General features: G+C 34.4%; 2 protein-coding genes across 2 annotated transcripts; both read left to right on the forward strand.

Moving 5' to 3' along the window:
- The first annotated feature begins 453 nt into the window (after positions 1-453).
- Positions 454-4,773, forward strand: LOC133700246 (L-ascorbate peroxidase 3-like). The gene is made up of 9 exons (XM_062123798.1): positions 454-669; positions 751-875; positions 956-1,005; positions 1,902-1,967; positions 2,047-2,095; positions 3,448-3,530; positions 3,627-3,706; positions 3,797-3,899; positions 4,422-4,773. The coding sequence occupies exons 1-9, from the start codon at positions 557-559 to the stop codon at positions 4,611-4,613; spliced, it is 861 nt and encodes a 286-aa protein (XP_061979782.1). The 5' UTR covers positions 454-556; the 3' UTR covers positions 4,614-4,773.
- A 3,824-nt stretch (positions 4,774-8,597) lies between these two features.
- LOC133698462 (myb-related protein 308-like) lies at positions 8,598-10,029 on the forward strand. The gene is made up of 2 exons (XM_062121382.1): positions 8,598-9,193; positions 9,285-10,029. The coding sequence occupies exons 1-2, from the start codon at positions 8,931-8,933 to the stop codon at positions 9,826-9,828; spliced, it is 807 nt and encodes a 268-aa protein (XP_061977366.1). The 5' UTR covers positions 8,598-8,930; the 3' UTR covers positions 9,829-10,029.
- The last annotated feature ends 12,141 nt before the right edge of the window (positions 10,030-22,170 follow it).

Here is a 22,170-nt window from a genome sequence, read left to right on the forward strand (position 1 = left end):
CCTTGGAGATTATGTTAGGATGTAATGATCATAATTATTATTATCATGCAGGTCATTTACATCTTAATAATTAATAATTAAATCTAATCATTTATAAATTAAATATAAGCAAGTACGAAGGCCAATCAGCAACGTGGTCATTTATAAAATTTTAATAAATACCAAGTAAGATTAATTAGATCCAGTACAATTAAGATCACCGGTTGTAATCAGAAACCCAGTCCATTTCTAGGCTCCAAGTCAATGGGCTTAGACCCAAACAATTATCACCGGCCAGGCCGGATTCGAAAATTCGAGAGTAGTTGAAAAAAACCTCCCATCGAAAGAAATGGTCTTCACTTGCCAAGTCAAGCAAAAGCACCGACACGCTAACTACCTGCCACGTAGCAATTTCAACAAGATCCCCGCTAATCCCTCTACACCGAATCAAAACTCGCCAGTTTATCCGAAATTCAAAGCTCCTATTTCATTTCAGTGGCCATTCCAGTCATCCTCAATATCCCCTTCTTATTCTTCTTCTTCAAGTCAGCTAGAGTGAGAGAGAGAGAGAGTTTCAATGGCGCTACCGGTTGTTGACACAGAGTACCTGAAAGAGATCGAAAAAGCACGTCGCGATCTCCGTGCTGTCATCGCTTACAAAAACTGCGCTCCTATCATGCTCCGCTTAGCGTAACCAACTAACTAGCTTTCTCATTGCTTACTCTCTCTCTCTGTTTGAATCTTTCTGTTTTGATTTTTTTTTCGGTGAAGGTGGCATGATGCAGGAACGTATGACAAGAACACGAAAACAGGAGGTGCTAATGGTTCGATAAGGAACGAAGAGGAGTGCTCTCATGGTTCTAATAATGGCTTGAAAATCGCTATCGATTTTTGCGGTTAGTTTCTTACTTGCTTTCCACTTAAATTTCACTTATATTTTTGTTGATTTTGATTTTGATTTTTTGAGTTTTTTCAGAGGAAGTGAAGGTGAAACATCCGAAGATTACTTATGCAGATTTGTATCAGGTGATCTATTTCACTCCAGTAGTGTTTGATTAATTAATACTGCAGATAATTAATTAAATGTTTAATTAATACTGTTTATTATTCTCCATCTATATGTCTATTTAATTTGTTGTTTCAGTGTTGGTAGCTAATAATTATACTGATAATCAAAGCCTAAACTGATTTTCTTGTCAAAAAGTAACAGTATGTAGAGATATAATTGAAAAACTTGAGTAAATGAAGTAAAGATTATCCGCGTGGGTGAGTGGCGGAGGTGGAACATTCCTTGGTAAATCTAACCTTATGATTTGTGGATGGAGATAGAAATTCTAAGGACATTACCGCCACTGACAGGACTGAATCACAAGCGGAAGTTCTAAAAATATGTCTTGTCTGACCTGTCTAGTCAATCTTCACAAGAAATGTGAGTGAATGGCGATGGAATGATGATTCCTAGTCATGCAAGTATAGCATAAGGTGGTTCCTGTTCTATTTTCATCCATGTTGGTATTGAGTGCTCACAAATATAGATACCTGACCGTATTTTTCTAATTCATGATTAGGTTTCTAAATTTTACGGGGAAGAATTTGGAGAGATATTCTTTTAGTATGTTACCGTAGCAATTCAGTTGGAATTTGTTGAAGCATGCTGGGAGTTGGGCAACATTAGATGCACTATCATGGTTGCTGTTCTGTTCCTTGGCATGATACACAAAATATTTGCAAAATTATGAACAGACCAGCAAGCCATAACTCCATGATTGCCGCATCAGTTAGTACATTTAGCTTAACATGCGAGTAATTGATATATAATGAGTAGTGGATTTTAATGTAAAATGTTTGAATATCCAAGTACAATTGCTGAGTTTTAAAATATAAGGAGCAACCGACTCATATTCAACTACTTGCATGTTCAGCTAGCAGGCGTTGTTGCAGTCGAGGTCACTGGAGGTCCGACCATTGATTTTGTTCCTGGAAGAAGGGTATGTGATTGAAGCATTTCTTGAAGATGCAGGTGATTATCAATTTATAACATTGCTGACTATATGTTCATTTTCTTAGGATTCAAATACTTGTCCCAAGGAAGGGCGACTTCCAAATGCCAAACTAGGTATTTTCAGTATTTTAATTACTCTAGAAACTTCTTTAGTTTAATTCAGGGGTTGGAAGTTCTTAAATTGTGGTGTGCTTTCTTTTAATGTATGAACTGAGCTAAACCTGGTCTAAAGGGAAAGGTGGAATTATGTGTTTTGGGATTTGTGTCTTTGTGATGCTGTAAATAAACTTATTTATTGTGTGTTTACAGCATCGATGAATCTAATAGTTGAGGGTATTGTGTTGTATGGGACTGACGTGCAGTAGATTGGAATTATGTGTCTTGGGATTTGTGTCTTTGTGATGCTGTAAATAAACTCATTTATTGTGGGTTTACAGCATCGATGAATCTAATAGTGGAGGGTATTGTGTTGTATGGGACTGACGTGCAGTAGATTGGACTCTCTAGATATAATTTTTCATTGAATTTATCTGTCTTCTAGTAGTCTTCTCAGTAGATTGAATTGCCATTTCAACAATTTAGTTTTCTAGTTTCTGAGAATTCATTTTCCACGTGGACCCAAAAGCTCTTTCCATAACACGTGGTGTTGTATTGAACATCAGGTGAAGTTTTAGTCAGGATTGTAAATTGTTATGGTGTTTAGCTAAGAAGCAGAACTGTGACATAAAATGCAGAGCAAGTTTTTCTTGATTTAATGCATTTGTTTACTCTAATAAGCTTTGTGCATGAAATTGACACATGCTAGATTTTTAGGCAAGATTATTTGTAGGTGAATCACTTATAATTGCATGTTTGTTAGAAACAGAGCTTTTTGTATGCTAATTCTTCTGCCTTTTCTGTACTAGTTTTTTTGACTAATTCATTGCATTACATTAGAGTTCTGTCTCATAAAATCACTCCTAAAGCCATAGATTTCTACATTTAATAGGTGGTTTAATGTGGAGGAGAGTCAGGTTCTCATATCTCAATTCAAGTGATGATCTTTACTTTTGTTGGTTCTGCTCATAGAGCAGCCATGCTGATCTGTTCTTTCATCTCACAACATGCATATACTTGTGCTGATTTCTGTGTAATAATGATTTGTCGAAGTTGTAATTTGCAGCTGTTCTATGACTGTAAAGAATAGTTGTTTGATCTTCACATGGCTGTTTATTTAGACTATCAGCTTAGGGGAAGTTAATCACAGATGAATATTTATCCAGGGCTTATAAGTTTCATGGAGACCATCTCACATTTTTAGACATTTCCATATTAATGATCTTTGTTTGTTGTTCTTTGGAATCTGTTACCATGAAGTTTTATAAAAGTACCTGTTGGTTGGCCATACCCTGTTGAGCGTTCATATGTTTAAATAGAGCACTTTGAAAGAACTTGTATTTTCATTATTCATTTCTGAAATATGGCAGGTTCACCACATTTGAGGGACATCTTTTATCGGATGGGCCTGTCTGATAAAGATATCGTGGCACTTTCTGGAGGTCATACCCTGGTAATTCTCTAGAACTGTTTCTGACTTTCAATGTAAATCATTTAAGCCGCAGATGCACAAATTTGTAATTCTTTTGCTGGCTATGATTCTATTTAGGGAAGAGCACATCCAGAGAGATCAGGTTTTGATGGCCCCTGGACTCAGGAACCTCTAAAGTTTGATAACTCATACTTTGTGTAAGTTTTAATGCAAGCTCAGCATACTACCATGTTTCGTTGTGTAGAAATTATGAAATTAATCAATCTTTTACGCACTGTTGATACCAGGGAACTATTGAAAGGGCAGACAGAGGGGTTGTTGAAACTTCCAACAGACACTGCTTTATTGGATGACCCGGACTTTCGTCCTTATGTTGAGCTGTATGCTAAGGTAATGTGGGCTTTCGTTTCGACCAAATGACTTGTTTCATGAATGGGTCATCATAACTTTTCCTATCCCCTTGCAACCTGAGTTGATTTTTCCATGCAGGTTGGGTCTGGATAAAAATATTGGCTTGACCATCTTGAAACCTGATTTTATGCATTTTCATTGCCTTTTGATAGCTCCTTTTCAAATGATCCCAAGTATTTTTTTTTGAACAACAATAAATAAATAGTCCGGGGTTAGCTTGGACCATAATCTAATCTTACCCTAAATTGGGCCTTATGTGGCCTTTTTCGAGCTTCTGTTAAGGGTTCTTATGGCCTACCTTACGATTGGGAATCGCAAGGGTAAATACATGCCTTGATTTGCACCTCGATCTAGAATCATTAATAAAGAATACCCAACGTTCAGATTGGTGTCGCAGTTAGATTCTTAGTGTGGGATGACTTGTGATGTGGTTTATTTCTGTTGCTTCACCTTGGCGATCTAATCTGATATCTCTTTTCTTCAATTTTTGTTGCTTCTCAGGATGAAGAAGCATTCTTTAGAGACTACGCTGCCTCGCATAAGAAGCTATCAGAACTGGGGTTCACTCCAAGGTCCTCTGTAGTCAAGGTAAAGGACAGCACTGTACTAGCACAAAGTGCAGTTGGAGTAGCAGTTGCGGCAGCTGTTGTGATCCTTGGCTATTTTTATGAAGTTCGCAAAAAAATGAATTAGACATTGCCTGACCTTCTATGTATTGTTATTTTCTCTTAATAAATCTGTGGCAATTTACTTAATTTTTACAGCCCACGAGCTGAATTCTAAGTGTTTGTACCCAATAATAGCAAAAAACTCCCTCTTTACTCAATACAACCAAATCCCATTCCATTGCAAAGTCAATATCAAAATGCATGTATGACAAATGATTTTCTTAAGAATAATATCTTTGATCAATTCGCTGACTGTTTTGTGCTGGAAAGTAACATCTTATTAACAGGATGATGTCTCCTACATTAAAGACTTTGGTAAGAAGGATTAGGTGCGTGCCCATACTTCTTTTGATACTTTCTTTCTTGTCTTTAATAGTGAATCCAACTTTTTCAATGCAGTTGGTTTAAATGTTCATTTCAAACGATAAGCAGTAGATTGGAAGAGCTGGGTGTGTGGCTATAGTAAAACTGCGTATGTCATGTGTCATTGTTCATACTTTATATCAAGATAGATATTTTAATGCTTTCATGAATTGCGGGAGTCTATCTACTATCTCCATTTCCACTTTCCACATTAGATCAAGTAAACGACAAATAAAAAAAAATCTTTGAATCTGAACTTTAATCATGATTGGATAACCTTATTTCTTCTTTCCCTCATAATTTCTCTTCTTCATTGGGTTGCTTGAGGGGCCTAATGACCGGAGACGAAACTTGGTTCTCTAAACAGTATTTTCATTGTCACGGAGCACAGGTTATGGATACTCAAATGGAAGTGGGCTCATTTCCTACCTTCCCAGTTCCCGTCTTGGATTCAAATTCATCGGTAGGTCATGAGATAAAAAGTTTTTCATGAATGCACCAGTTCTGGCCTGGATGGCTTGCCTAGCATCGGATCAGAAAGATTACCTTTTCTTTTAATAATTAAACAGTTGCATTTTTTACAGCTAAACACACCCTTTTACGGTGAATAGCTTGCTACTTGTATGCGCAGAAAACAGGGTTGGGTTTTGCTTCCATGACATTGAACAGAGATCTCTTCTTGTGAGAGGAATCAGGGTAGAAAGAGGAATCAGGGAGGATCCTAATTACTGTTGCAAATAGATCTCTCCTTGTGTACTCTATTGCGGTGATTTATCCTATGACCCTTGTATTTGCTATTCTACTATAAGACTCCTTTCCCATTTTGTGGTGCTAACAGATCCTGGTTTACACGGAACAGGATTACCCTAAATAAAAGTGGGATTTGGTTAGGATGGTTGTAGAAGATCTGATTGGTTCTTTTCTCTATCAATAATGTAACCAAACAATAAAAGGGCATTAATTTGGTTTGGAGAAAGCATAGTTTAAGGCTCCATCCTAATTGTGGGTCATGGAAAGCTGACCTTTGTGCCAAGGTTAAGGAGTCGCACACGGGAAGGGCTGCCAAAGACGTAGGTGAAGAGTTTTTAGGACTGTCCCACAAGTCTTGTTCAGTACCTAAGCACATGACATGCACGTGTTTGCTTTGCTGGACATCACCACTCATTCTGGATTCCCAACCCTATAAGCCCTCAATCGTACCTAATTATAAACTCGATTCATTTTCTCCCTTCTAATTTTTTGCTCTTTCTGGGCAGTCATTTGCTCGTGTGCAACTAACAGAGAAGATCAGTAGGGATAGACACATTTGTGCCAACCAAGAGCGTACAATAACCTACCTGATAGTGGTGATGAGTTTCTATCTGATTGGAACAACAGAAACACGAATAATTTATGCATAAAAAAGAAATGCATCTAGTATTATATACGTTGGAAGAGCAAGTTTTTCTTTGGTTAAGAATACCCCTCTCTACCTTCCTCTATTTTTTGAGATCGTAATTCGTAATGTAGCAACAACTTGTCCCTGTTGGTTGATTAATTTCTGAAAGCTACATGGATAAGCTTAGGTGGGTAATGTGAAAAAGGGGCGGAGGGACGTTTTTTGTGGGAATAAAATCATGAAAAGTTTCAACATCCAAGTGAGGCCAGGGCAGGACTACTTGTGAGGACGGTTAGAAAGGGTGAAAAAGTAGGTGAAATACAAACAGATAATTTTTACACAAGTGGACATCCATCCATCCATCCATCCATCCCTCCCTCCCTCCCTTTGACAACTACTCCTGCCCATGATTCTTAACCCTTGAAAATCCACTTGGATTTCATGATGAGGGAGGGAGGGAGGGAGAGAGAGACTGTGTGGTGGGGGGTAACAAATAATGTGCAAAATGGAGGGGAGATAATAGCAACAAAAAGATGAATCAACCTTCCCAGTTCCCATCTCTAAGCCCACCCTTGTTGCCTAAACTTGCACCACAAGGTTAGGGAAAGAAAAAAGAAAAAAGTGGAAGGTGAAGCAAAGCACACACACAACCACAACCACACTCTTATCTTTTTTCCTATTCTTCCCTTTTCTTTCATCATCTTCCCTTGAACCCAACCTCCAACTTTTCTAGAAACCCCCCCCCCCCTCTCTCATGCATGATAGTGTAGTGTACCAATAGAATAAAGAACCACAACCACCATATGCACACTTATAAACACAAGAATATCTCAAGAACTGCCAAGCCACTATAGCATTTCTTTTCAAAATACCCATCACAACTAACTTACTAACTCTGCAAAAGTATGGTTTACATCCCCTGAAAACAATTAACCTAACTCGACCTTTTTAAACCTAAACTAGTCTCAAGACTTGCTTCTGTAACAATGAGCTAAAATCAAATCAATATTTACTCATTTAAGTAGTGGATTTTTTAATGGATTTTGAGTTTTTAAAAAACTTCATCATTGAGCCTTGGAAACAGTCCGAACCAAAATTATCAAATTCGAACTTCATTTTTTCCCTCACGCATGAATAGAGATGAATTCTTTACTTACCAGTACGAGTTTATTATATGGGCTCGTTGTTAAAGTTGGTATCTGGAATATTTAATTTTAATAATCTAATCTATTTGTTCTTAAAAAATAACTATTGATCATATTTGATACCTATGAAAGGTTTTTTTTTTTTATATATATATATATATATTTAAGGATTCTCTAATGAGTATCATTTGAAAGAGAAAACAATTATAATTTAAAAAAAACCCTAAAATATATATGTTATTTTTTGTGGAGAAAAATTGAATCCCTTTTTAAGGATATTCCCCCTCTTTTGTAGCTTCTTTGTACTTTTTATTGAAAAAAATGATTAAAGTATCAACAAAATATCTATAATTTATCAAAATAAAATATTTTTAATTTATCAAAATAAAATATTTTTAATTTATCAAAATAAAATATTTTTAACATTAAAAAAAATACAAAATCAGCATTTAATTGAGTTTAAAGATAATAAGTATCAACTTCTCTTCAATTAATTTTTTTTTAAAAAACAGATCCAAATAAAAACAAAAAATACTGATTCATTACTTACAAGTCACGATTATAATTTTTTTTTGCAAAAGAAGAAGAAGAATGATGTAACCAATATTTTAATTGCAAGATAAATTGGATAATCAAGAATCATGGAAGCAAGGTTATTGGTCATAGAAAAGGTACGAAACTGGACCTTGCTACAGATCCACTCCCTCACTGCTGTCAGTTCCAACGGCAATAAGTAAGGATATAAATATAAGGGGTGTCCGTGAATTCTGGTGCCTGTGTTGTCTAGTGAGTTGGGGAAGATTTGAGAGGCAACTTATAAACTTAGATAATCAAGAGTTTTCCGGAGTTTAAGTGGGTGATTGGAAGGCTTATATATAAAAATTATATTTTAAAGTGTTTTTTTATTTGAAAATATATTAAAATAATATATATATATATATTTTATTTTTAATATAGCGTATCAAAACAATAATAAAAAACTAATTTAAAAATAAAATTAAAAAAATAACGGAACCGCGGTTATGAAAAGCGGGGGGATACCGCACTTTGTCTTGCCTATAATTAAATATAAACTTACTTTACACCTAACTGAAGGTTACCTAGAGTTTAATGTTCCTTATTTGATGCTAGTATCATCAAGTAGTATCATCAAGACAGATACCACCAGCCACTCTCTCAAACCTGTCTCACCAACTCACATCTAGAAGCAATTAGGGCCACTTCCCTCTCACCCTCCCTCCCTCCTTCCCTCCCTCTCTCTCTCTCACACACAAAGAGTCAAATGCCTATAAAATCACTTCTCAAGTAATCTCAAGGGCCGGCCTTAATGTTCTAGCAACAAGAAGAAGAAGGAAGGCCTCCATTTCTACCACAACAGTACCGCACGCCCGTCAAAAAAAGAAAAGACGCACCGAAAACATCGAGGTTACCATTCCTACTTGTAAATCCTACTGAAATGGGAAGGTCTCCTTGCTGTGAAAAAGCTCATACAAACAAAGGCGCATGGACTAAGGAAGAAGATGATCGCCTTATTGCTTACATTAGAACCCACGGTGAAGGTTGCTGGCGTTCACTTCCTAAAGCTGCTGGCCTTCTAAGATGTGGCAAGAGCTGCAGGCTTCGTTGGATCAACTATTTAAGACCTGACCTTAAACGTGGCAATTTTACTGAAGAAGAAGATGAGCTCATTATCAAACTCCATAGTCTCCTCGGCAACAAGTAAGCCTAGCTGAGTAATAATTGAAAAAACTAACCCTTTATGCTAAGGTTGAATATTTTATGCTAATGGTGTCTGCTATTTTTGTTGTAGATGGTCACTTATAGCCGGAAGATTACCAGGGAGAACAGATAATGAGATAAAGAATTATTGGAACACACATATAAGAAGGAAGCTCTTGAATAGAGGCATAGATCCTGCGACTCATAGGCCACTCAATGAACCAGCCCAAGAAGCTTCAACAACAATATCTTTCAGCACTACTACCCCAGCTAAAGAAGAGTCGTTGAGTTCTGTTAAAGAGGAAAGTAATAAGGAGAAGATAATTAGCGCAGGTGCTTTTATATGCAAAGAAGAGAAAACCCCAGTTCAAGAGAGGTGTCCAGACTTGAATCTTGAACTTAGAATTAGCCTTCCTTGCCAAAACCAGCCTGATCGTCACCAGGCATTCAAAACTGGAGGAAGTACAAGTCTTTGTTTTGCTTGCAGCTTGGGGCTACAAAACAGCAAGGACTGCAGTTGCAGTGTCATTGTGGGTACTATTGGAAGTAGCAGTAGTGCTGGCTCCAAAACTGGTTATGACTTCTTAGGGATGAAAAGTGGTGTGTTGGATTATAGAGGTTTGGAGATGAAATGATTAAAGATACTTGGAGCTAATTAATGTTGATGTTGTAGTTGAAAAAGAACGGAGAGAAATGATAAAAGGGATTGCTATTAGATTGAAAATCTCTTAAATTAATCTCCAATCTTTTATTTTTCCTAATTAATCTCTAATTTGTATGAATACACTATTTGTACAGTTTAGTGATAATTATAATTGGTGAATGTTTTCCACTCATCGAGATATTACTTGCTTTTGACATGTTCATGATTTCGTTTCTTTCCTCGGTTCTCCTTCTCTTTTTCCGGGAAAGTTGGGCTATGTCAGATGTTCAAAAGGTTCATGTTGTTAGTCGTTGCTATTTGCTGCCAGCAGGCAAGGATATTCTGAAAGTTTATCATGCCCACTACTCTGATCCATTTTTTATGATTTTTTTTTTCTTTTCCGATTTAGATTCTTTTTTTGGGCTTGTCTTTATTGGAAAAGTTCGATTTTCTTTTGTAGAAAATGGATAAGCTGTGAGCGGAGGAGAAATGAGGAGGATGGGAGTGGTGGGCAACCCATCTTTTATATTGTAATAAAAGCACAGAAACCCTACTCTATAAAAAAAAAGTGTAGAGGAACCAACAACTGTCCGTAGTACCACCCAACTCTACGTACCAACCTAATATTTGATTATCTAAACCCCTTGGTCCAGCCAGCTGAACTGCACAATTGAATACGGATCAAACCCTAACCCTAACCCTAACCCTAACAATGGTTTTTGTTTAATTCGGATCAGTACCATTCGGTTTACCTCCCACAACTTATTTTAGATTGTTTTCGAAGCATTCTCGAATCAGTTCTTTACATTCGAATCAAGCACCATAAGGTATTAATTAGGGTTTGTTCCATGATTTATCAAATTAAGGAGTGCAAGAACCAGCTGGGCAATCCGGTGAAGTTGAAGGAGGCGCAAAATTATTGTTGACTTCACATGCCTTATTAAATAAAATGCTGCTTCTAACATATGGATTGTAGTTCATAATTAATTATTGAAACTTTATTAGGTAAAAAGTTCAATCAATCAAGCCCGAAATCACTTAACTTGTTTTGCTTTTATCAAACAATATTCAACTTAATTTATTATTGCTAATAATTAACTCATCTGGAATTTGTTTACACACTAGTGGGAATTAAGGGCATGATCCATCCATGCTGGGATCTTGGAATCCCGAATGCAACTTTTGGGAACTACTCATCTGTGAACAACTCACCATGAATTCTGAAAACGCCATATATATATTGATATGTTTGTTTGTAGATTATTATTTTTTTCTCAAAATTAATAAATGGACGAGACCAGTTCTTCATAGCTGAAATTTACGAATTCCTTGATAAAGAGAGGAGTGCCCATCATCCAAATGGCAAAGCCACGAGCTACATCAATTCAATGCGAATTATGTCACTGGGGTCCCAAAGTACTTGACCTTTCACTATTTTGGCTCGCTTAACTACCATATAATAAAAACAACACTAGTATTCGAATTATTGAGCCAATATTAAATAACTTTAGTATGATTAAAAATAGAAAGATATTAATTACGGGAGAGAAACGCCGAAGAAGAAAGAGATGAACCCTCACTCCTGAAGCCCTGTCAAATGAAGAAAATCTAGTTCAAAGATGAGGATGATCAGTGCCCATCTGGTGGTAGCTACTGATCCTTGCAGAAAAAGGGAAGGAAAACAAACACCATGGCCATTCCCATACTGAAAAGGTACCCTCTTTTCTACTATTGACCCCTTTTTTTTTCCTTTTCTTTTTCAAAGGGGTTAGGTAGAGGCAATAGAAGCTTCCATGGGATTTTTTTCTCTCCATGGCTTCTCCCTCTCTTACTCTGCCAAGAAAATTATACAATACGGCTGAAGTTTATTATAATTATTATAATTATAATTATTATAATCATTAACTCATCGCTTCACTCACTATCGGTAGTGTAATAATTGTCCTACCTTTGTTAATAGTTCAACTTCTACCAACATCACATGCATAACCTTTTCTGAAGGGGCCCTCCAAGTTTTCTTCTGGATCCATGCCTTTCCAAAATGACCCTCAAATGCTCCATTATTAAAGAGATTGCCTTCGTCATGTGTTTCAGATGTAAATCCCACTTTAAAATGGTGTGAAGAAAGGGACGAGAACATGTAGATATGGTTGAGGATTGAATTAGTGAGGAGACTGAATAGAGATATATCTTTGCATCACATTATCATAGGTACAGGCATACGAAAAGCTTGGGCTTTAAAAAGAAAATTTCACTCAAAGGTAATTCTCACAAACAAGGGTAAATTGTCAATAAGTATAGTTATGATTCTGTGTCTTTTTTTTTTTCTTATTATTAATCAAACAATTTGGTATAGAATATGTCGAGAACAATGATTTTAGAAAGATATTCGGCAATGGAATCAAGATACAGGCATGGCAAGATGACCCTTCTGAATTTTGAAAACTTTTCATTATAGATTCTATCTTTGGATTTAAGATTTAGTTTTCTTTCTTTATATGTGCAAGACATTATTTTTTCTAAGGATAAATCAGGATTCATTAAAAACATCTAGACCATAAAAAAAGAGAGTAAGCAAGTCCAAAGCCATTTCTCCATGGAACAAACCTAAAATGCACTAGTTAAAAATATGAACTCTATAATCACTCCTATATATATGCTTCCACATTCTTTTATATTTTCATATTTTTATTTATGGGCATGTATCCTTTAATTAGTTTCACGCAAAAAAAAAATTCATTTTCTTTAATTTGATGAAAGTCTATAAGAATTTTCATTTTTAATTACAAGCTCATTGTGATTTGAATTTGATGATGTTCTAAAAATCCAAACAGCTTGAGAGCAATGCTTATATGTTAGATAATTAGTTAATCTCTTGGCTCTAACAATCCGATTCATTCTAGCAATCCGATTCATTCTCTTGCCTAGGTGGCCGATGGTTGATGCTTAAAACCTGTAAAAGATAATCATCTTTTATAGATTTGAGGACTCTTTGATGTTTATGTAAGTATTATTTTGAGAGAAAATATAATGATATTTTAAATTAAGACTTTGAAAATAAATAAGCCATGAAGAATGGAGATTCAAAACCTCTACTTCTAAAGATCTAATGGGTCTTTATAGCCTATTTTCTTACCCTTTTAATCCTTAATTGTTAAAGAGAGAAACATTTCTAACTTTATCAGAGAGGAAATATCTCTGACTTTACCAAAGAGAAAATATCTTTGACTTTTTCAGAAGAAAAACATCTCTGTAAGCATGTGGAATCAGTGCTTAGTTAAGCTCAAGGATGTTGGTTCTAGTAGTTCGCCAGACCCATATATGCTTGGACTCAGCGCTTGGCCGAATCCAAAGATGTCAGGTTATCACCCGAGCCCTGGTTCTTTTAAATGAGGATCTAAAAAGAAAAAAAAAAGAACATAACATGTTGATCCATAAGTAGCCCCCAAGTTTTTGTATATTTATTACACAAAGATTTTAAAAGGTTACTAGTAGTAAATGAGACTTTTTTTACCTTCCCCATAAAATTTAGCTGTCTCACATATAATTGTTAGGATTCTTATGGCTAGATGGCTAATCTTTATTGAAGGAGGTGACTTGTGGGAAATATAACGATTACTTACATTTAATGTAGTATTTGAGAGATTTTTTGGAGATTTGAGAAGACATGAAAATCCATTCATCTAATGGTGAGGGCATAAAGATGTTTCCTTTATAACCCTAGTTGTTTTTGCCTCTGTTGTTTCTTTTATTTTCTATAATTTATGAAAAACTACTCTGTTGAAAACCCCTAACTATTTTAGTTCTAATCCAAGGATATAAACTCATCTTTAGGTATTTTCCACCATCGGCTTCTTTCTCTTTCCGCTTTAAACCAAAACATGAACCCAAAAAAAGTTAGACATGTCTTTAAAAAGAGGGTTGTCGCTGTTTCTGAAAAGGAATTCAGGTTCCAACTTAAGACTGGGAGAAATGGCAAGGGTTATGGGGTCTATTATAATGGGCCACAAAATTAGAAAGGGTGATAACTTGATGTCCATCTCTAGTAGGGATGAGAGTAGCTCTTCTCATAGAAGTTCTTCTCTCGCCATTATTAGAGAATCCTAAAAGAGATGGAGGCTACCTTAGACCCTTAAGGATGACGTTTCCAGCATTTTAGGTGTAGAAGATATAAAGTTTTTTTCTCGTATTTAGCCAAAAGAGTACACAACTTAGATACCTAACCAGACTGGGTGTATCAGCTGGGAAACCTTGGGCTCTTCTTAGAGTCATTTTAAGATTACAACTTTTTTTTGCATATACATGATGAGGTATTTCTTCCCTCTCAAAGGATTTATAGGGGAAATGTTCAGATACTACCAATTAGGTCCAGGCTAGTTGCATCTAAATAAGTTATCACTTTGTTCATATTTGATAAGTTTTTTTAGGCTTGTTGGAATTGAACCTATAGTTAATGTCTTTAGAAGTTGTTACTATTTGGTTACTGACACTGACGATAACAATGACATGTGTTGTTTTTTTACATTAGCCAACAGGCCCACAAGAGCCATAAATAAAACTCTCCATGGGAAGCCTATACATGTCAAGAAATGAAGTGGAAAATGACCGATAGTAAGGTATAGTGAGCCAGTCAATCCTAGATGTGGAATGCAATAAATATGATGTTGTTTCCATTATTGGAAGGTTTCTTTTCCCGATGTAAATATCATGTCTCGTTTGAGCTTAGACAATGAGAAAACATAAGCTGCACTAGCCTCAACTTCGACTAATTATAAAGTCAATAGGATGGCCAAAAGATATTATTAAGCCATTTTGTAAAATATGCAGCTTCTTTATTCTTTTATCTTTTTATTGCTAAGTTTATTACTAAAATCTTTTTTTTTTTGTGCAGGACTAACAACTGAAGGAGAAACTTTAATGAGGTCTACAAAAGAGAGTTCATTAAGAAAGTCTTCGTCTCTTTTTGTGGTTAAAAATGGAGTTGAAGAATTAATGGAGGAATACCTCATCCTTTTTTTATAAACCCTCTATTTTCGAGGGCTCTATGCATGAAGAAACAACAGTGGGAGCTGGAACTCCCACAGAAAATAAAGTTGAGGGCATTTGTACTCCCCCATCAAAGAGTCAAACATATTTAACTCCTCCTGAATTGATTGCGGACGTTGCTAACCGCTTTAAGTGGAGGAGGGTGTCCACCCTTATAGAGTTTGGTGTTCTGATCTTGATTGCAGAGGCTCATGTGGTGGATTTTCTCTGCCTTAATTTCCAGCTTTAACAAGCATATTCTAAATTGATCAAACCTAACAAAACTAATTAAACCTCCAATAAACCAAAATAGACCAACTGGTTGACTGGTTCAATCCAATCGGTTGATCGGTTCAATCCAATCGGTTGATCGAGATTTCAAAATCCCGATATGCTAGTCCTTAAAATTATAGATCTAAAGATAATCGGCAAGGTTCTCAAACAACTATAATTCCAGTTCCCAAATCAGTTCATTTTAAGCCAAACTAACACCATAAAACATTTATTAAACCTTTTAAATCATTCAAACTCTAAAATCAAACTTAACCAACATATTCAAGCATAAAAATAACATCAATATCTTACATTAGAAACCCTTGACTTTAACTTTCACTTTCTTTTCCCTTTCTTCCTCCTTTCTTATTCGTTATTCCTTCTTTCTATCTTCATCTTTCGGTCCTCACTGTCTACAAATCTAACTCTTTCTCTTGTTTTTCTTCTTTTGACCACATATATATATTTATTAAATCATATGAAGTGTCCAATTTTCCCATCAATCATTAATACCCATAATAATGCACACAATGACACCATTGACTTTTCAAATCCATTTTATTTTTATTTTTATTTTGGGGTATTACACTAAAAAAAATATATGTTATAGAGGCTGAACTGAAGAGCTTCAAGTGGCTTATTCATCATTAAAGGAACAAATACAAGGTATTGTCTTTCTATTGGGATCTAATGATAAATTATTTTAGGCTGCCTATAATCAAGTGGATTCCCTAAAGTGAGAGATCCTTGAGGTGAAGACCATCTAAGATGGTCTAATGGCTGAGCTTTTTGCTACTAGAAAAATGCACAGAGTTCTCAAGCATAACCGAAGGCTTTAAGGAACTCTCTCTCTCGGAGTTTCATGAATTGTTTTGGGGTCTACAACTTTGATTGAGATAGTTGGGGACACTATATTTCTTTCTATATCCAATCTTTATTTCTTCAATCAATCAATTAAGAGGAAAACATGTGGACTCCAATACCGTCTTTCATCCAGTCTTAGTGTTTGACTTTACGGAGGTGTTTCCAGTCATGGCTATTGCTGCCAAATGTGGAGAATATCTAGCTGAAGAGCCAGGGCTAGATATTTAAGCCTCAATTCCTCTTATTAATATATGCACCTTTGATCTTGTGGGGTGTGTCCATGTAATATTTATATTTTATTTTATAAATTTTGATTCTTTTCATTTCTCTATTTACTCGTGTGTATGGATCTAATGCCCATAATAAACATTCTACATGGGGCTCAAGACCCTTAGAAAAAGCTTTGGAATTTTATATGGATCCAATGCCTATACTTGAAAAAATTTAAGAGAATTCCCTAAACAATTGGTGTGGGTCCAACACTCTAATTAAAAATTCCATGCAGGGTTTAAAAACCCTCAGGAAATTATGAAACAATGTATAAGTCTAACACCCAGACTCGGGAAAACATTTATTAAATTTAAATTTTAAACTTTGTCTAACTTTTTAATTAGTATTTAGAAGGGATTTGCTGGATCGAGATGAAATCTTGGTTTCAGATATATTCCTATCAATCTGGATGAATATGTAATTTATTATTTTGTTAGGTAGGATCGAGGGGGAGATTGGTGCTGTTATTCTTAGTGAAACCTAGTTATTGAGTTAGTTTGCCTCTTTTTTGGAGAAATGTGTTATTGCTCTAGAGTGACCATGTCAATCCCTTTCAATATGATTTGTGCAATTGCACAGGGGAGATTGAGTTGATCCATTTCAAGGTAAATTGTGTAATCGCACTAGAGAGACAGAATCCATTCCATCCTTAAAAGGTTGTGATATTGCTTTCTTAAACATCACCTAGAGAAAAAAAGACATTGTTACTGTGAATAATTTAATTTATATATAAAAAACTTACATTTCTAATCATTGACCATGATATATTTTTTTTTATTGCCATTTAAGGTATAATCATCCTGATGAAATTTATGTTGAGATCATGGTCTCAGCTCTAAAAAAGGAGAGAATAGATTTTTTCCGGTAGATATCTTCTAAGTGGTTGACAACTAGACTTCACATATTTTATGATTTGAACCACCATTCCACTTGTACTTGTTGAAAACTTTTTAAAATCTTAAGGCACCAACTGCATTCTTGAAATTGGCAAACGCATTGCCCAAATTTGATCATCTCGTTAAAAGTTTTGAATTATTGAATGAGATATTAAGAATAGTTTAGCTTTACTTTTTAATATATTTTCTTGAATAAAAGGTTTTTTCTTCATTTAAAACTTGCATACACCCATCATTATTGTATTGTATTGTATTTTATTAATTTAATTAGATATATAACGGAACCTATATATATATATTGCAACAATGACACTAAGGATGTGTTAGTTTTTTAGTGCAAAATTTCTTTGTTTTCTATGCTGCATATAAATCAATAAGCTCAAGTCGTAATATTCTAGATGTTCCAAACACCTTGCCATGGAAGTCAATCACACAGCACGAGTACTCCTCTGTTATTCGACGACAAAAATCCTATTCAAATCTTCAACCTCCTCGTGCCATTTGATCTTTTGTAGAGCACGAGAATTGATCGATCATACTGGTCTACGACTGTGCAAACAATTAGACTACTGCAGCATTTCCACTCTATGACGAAACATCGATCCATCTGCATGTTTGAATCTCTAATTTCATTGCATGAAGTCTACAATTGTGTTCGCCCTTGTTTTTTCCTCCCGACTCTTTGTGACCCCTTACTCTGTTAAATGCCGCAGACTATATATCCAAATGGAACGATTATGACAAGTATGGCTCTCAACAACTTAATTTTCTGTACATATATTTATTTTTATGTTTTAAAAATATTTGAATTTTTTTATTTAAAAATAATCTTGTTATTTTTAAATTATTTTGATGAGTTAACATCAAAAATTATTTTTTTAAAAATAAAAAATATTATTTTAATACATTTCCGAGTGAAAAGAATTTTAAAAAATAATAACCACAACATTAACCTAAACGCCCTTAATATTATAAAAACATTACATGAAGTGAGAGTCAAGATAGCAAACATTATACTATACAGAAAAGTAATCTAATGATGTAAGAATTAAGGTTCATAGGCATTGTAGCCTCTATGAGATAATTAGAAAATATGATATATAATATCGCCAAAAGAGGAGCAATGGTAGGGTATGGGGATGGTGCGCACACTGGCGCAAGCTAGCAAAACACTAGCTGGTAGGAAAAGTTAACACAGTTCGGTGAGATATATGTGGGAGCAATTATTAAGGCGGCAATGATATATTAATACTAATAAACATTACTATGGTAAAGCATGGGCAGGCAATGATATATTAATACTATATATATATGGCTAGCAAGTGTGTGGCTAACACGTGTACAAGCTATCGGAATGGTTAGGTGATTGTCTCCTGGGTAGATGTGATTGATCCACCTGTCCTTTTTCATTTAGACTTCTACACTCTCATTTTCTTATATTAAACAAGAGAGAACCATACATTATTGAACCATCCCTTCCCACAAATGCCCATGTTATCTTCTCGGGTGATAAAAGATTTTTTTAATAATTATTTTTTATTTAATAATATATTAAAATAATATTAATTTTAACAAATTATTTTATATGACACACACACACACACATATAAATGATTGTATTGTACTTGTAATAATAATAATAATAATAATAATAATAATAATAATAATCAAAGGTTAGGCTATTTTTATAAATGGGATCCCATAATGTAAATGTAATTGCACATCAAGGATGCCCATGGAATAATCAGCGGGTCAAGTGTATCTCCGAGGTTCCAGTCTTCCGCAAAGGTCTATAAATTATGCGCATAAATTTTCTACCAACAGAAGTCTCCTTTATTTATCAATTATATATATACTAGTTTGGTTAAATCAATTCTTTTAAAATATAAAAAAGGAATGTTAAGAGTATAGAGAGTTTATATATATATATATATATATATATATATATATATATATATATATATAGAATTATTAATCCTAGTCAAGTGGATCAATTTTAGAATCTCTTGTATGTCTAACTCAAGTTTCCATTTAAACCATGTGTGAGCTAGCCTCATTTATATTGGTTGATTTTATGGATCTAAAGGTAACATGAATGATCTGTAAAAACATAGTTTAGATTTTTTAAGAAAATTTCAAGATAGTAACGTTTTTTTTTTTTAAATATCAAAATAACAACAGATTGGATCAACCTCGGTCCCCCGAGACTCGGGTAATGGATTTTATTGGATTTAATAACCATTTTTATAATTTTTTAATTAATTATATAATAAAAAATAAATACTCGCAAAATTGAACATCAACCCTAAATTAGATATTTATTTAAGATTGAAATAACTTTATAGAAAAGAAACAAAAATAAATTATACAATCTATTTTCTAATTAATTCAATATTGAAGGGTGAAATAAAAAAAATAAAGGATCAAAAACAAAAAAAAAAACATATCCAGTCGGTAGGTAAACTCGCCAAGCCTGTGAATCGGGTAACCTGGGCTAGCACGCCAAATCCGTGAACCGGGTTATGGACTCCACTAGAATTATAATTTATTTTTAAAAACTTTTTTTATTTAATTATATGATAATAAAAATAGACGATCACAAAATCAAATACCAGCCCAATACCGAGATATTTTTTAAGGCCGTGATAACCTTATAGAAAGCGAAACGAAATCAATTATGAAACTAAATTCCCAATTACCCAATATCTATAGATAAAATAACATAAAAAGTTACATTTGCCAGACCTACAAACCATGTCAACCAACTGAACTCGTGAACAAGTTTATGGATTTTATAAAGTTTAATAGCATGCAGTTTTTCCATAATTATTTTTTTAACCAAACTCATGAACAAGTTTATGGATCTTGTAAAGTTTAATAACATATATTTTTTTTAACTATATGAGAAAAAAATAGACAATAACAAAGTTAAGTTCAATTAAAAAAAATAAAAAAAATACACTCTACTAAATCTGTAAACAGGGACAACTTGGATTACCCTAACAAACTAGCAAACCACTTTAACCCTATAAAAAAGGTAAAATAAAAAGAAATAAATTATGAAACTTAATTCTTAATCACTACAATATTAAAACATAAAATAAACAAAAAATAACTTTGAAAAAAAATAATAACAAAAATTAAAAAAAAGTAGTATATCATGAATATTTATTTACGGTATATTATAATTCATAGTGTAATGGGGTGGGTGAATAGTAGTTTCCCTCGTATCCTTTAGCTTCTTTGTTAATAATGTTAGTATTTGCGGTATATTTATTATTTTTAAAAAATAAATAAATTAAATAATTAAGGAATTTATTAGTTATATAACTAATAAAAATAAATTGAGAAAGAAATTTAATCTTGACATAGACAAGTCCAGCCCTTTTCATATCTTATGGCAATGGAGGACTGGAAGGGGTTAAAGCTGCATATCCTACTATAGTATCAGAGACGGACCTACGGCTTAATCTACAGGTGCCATGGCACCTCCAAAACTCATAAAATCTTCTGCCATTTGAATTAATATCATCTTTGTCAGCCATTGCCATAACATCCCAAACCATCTCAGTCAACCCATGGCCCCCCAGCCTAAAAATTCTAGTTCCGCCCCAGCATAATGCCATCACCATCTTATCATTTGTCTTTTTACAATATAGTAAAATAACTAGTATGAGATTCATCCTTGGGGGGGAAAAAAAAAACTAATACGAGATTCATCCTTGGGGGGAAAAAAAAAAACTAATACGAGATTCCTAAATTTGGGGCTTGTTTTAGTCAGGATGTATGGAGCAATAATACTAGGATATAGAGCAATGCCGATGATTTGATCAGTCAGATAGCTGGGAGAATTATCGAGGATGAATATAATAATGACAGAATGATTCTGATGGCACTATAATTCTAAACAATCGTAGAAGTCACCGAACACGATTGCCCTTTGATCATGGGTGGCTTAAAGTCGTGATTGCTATCTCCAAAACATGCATCTACGGGTTGAATTTGTTACCCCCTTTTGTTCATATACTAATTTCTAGTAAAAAAACTCGAATCACGTGTGGGATTAGGTTTGGAGGGATGTTAACATAGTATTACTCTAAATTAACTTCTACCAACTTTTCAGTGGAGAATGTGATGGAGGCTGAATTGAATTTTGGAAGTCAATGATGTAAAGTGCTTCTATACCCTATAGGATGGGGGAAACACAGCATGCTTAGAAGCACTAGCAGCCTAGCACCACCTTCTTTTCTTTGATGCAGCTGTTAGTCATCAGCATTGCTGCAGTTTTCTTCTTAATTTTTAGCAATTGTAATTGGTTTTTTCATGGCATTCCAACCCTAAAATCTGCTCCTTGTATGCTTCATGTGCACTATATATATGATAGGCTTCACATTACACAGTAAATAGGACCCGTGTAAGTTAGAGCAGGCATGGATCTGTAACGCAGAAGTGGAGCAAAAATCACCATGGTTCTATTAAAACCGCATGATCCATATCATGACCTCAATTAATGGAGGTTCATATATGTATATGTGTATATATACATGACCTCAATTAATGGAGGTTCATATATATATATATATATATATATATATATATATTTGTGTTTGGTGGGCTATAAATGAGGGAGGGGGGGTTAAAGAAAAAGAAACAAGTTCCCAAAATGGTTCGTGTATTTGGGCCAGAAAAAACAAAGCCTAATCTTCTAGAACATTTAACACTGTTCGGCCATGGGAGCCTACAGAGTTTGACAATTGTGCTGAACGCTTCAGGGAATTAAGAAAAAGAAGAGGAAAAAATAGCAGCAGAATGGAAAGACCTCGAAGTTTTCATAGAGTTTTAGCGAAAGATTTTCCATCAACAACACAGGAGATTTAGGGTAAGCGTTTTTTGTTCTGTCTAGTTTTGGATAAAAAACTAATCAAATTAACATTTATATTTATATTTTTTAAATTATGAACAGAAATAAACTGAGCATTTAGTTCAAATCAATCATTTGGTTCAAT

Source organism: Populus nigra, chromosome 7, assembly GCF_951802175.1.
Source record: "Populus nigra chromosome 7, ddPopNigr1.1, whole genome shotgun sequence".
Taxonomy (NCBI): domain Eukaryota; kingdom Viridiplantae; phylum Streptophyta; class Magnoliopsida; order Malpighiales; family Salicaceae; genus Populus; species Populus nigra.

What these genes read in the sequence shown, in the direction of transcription:
- LOC133700246 (XM_062123798.1), top strand. Translation starts at nt 557, where the DNA reads ATGGCGCTACCGGTTGTTGACACAGAGTACCTGAAAGAGATCGAAAAA. An exon ending in AATCGCTATCGATTTTTGCG is followed by an intron (nt 876 to 955) that starts GTTAGTTTCTTA and finishes GAGTTTTTTCAG; the next exon opens with AGGAAGTGAAGGTGAAACAT. An exon ending in CTTATGCAGATTTGTATCAG is followed by an intron (nt 1,006 to 1,901) that starts GTGATCTATTTC and finishes TTGCATGTTCAG; the next exon opens with CTAGCAGGCGTTGTTGCAGT.
- LOC133698462 (XM_062121382.1), top strand. Translation starts at nt 8,931, where the DNA reads ATGGGAAGGTCTCCTTGCTGTGAAAAAGCTCATACAAACAAAGGCGCA. An exon ending in CATAGTCTCCTCGGCAACAA is followed by an intron (nt 9,194 to 9,284) that starts GTAAGCCTAGCT and finishes TTTTTGTTGTAG; the next exon opens with ATGGTCACTTATAGCCGGAA.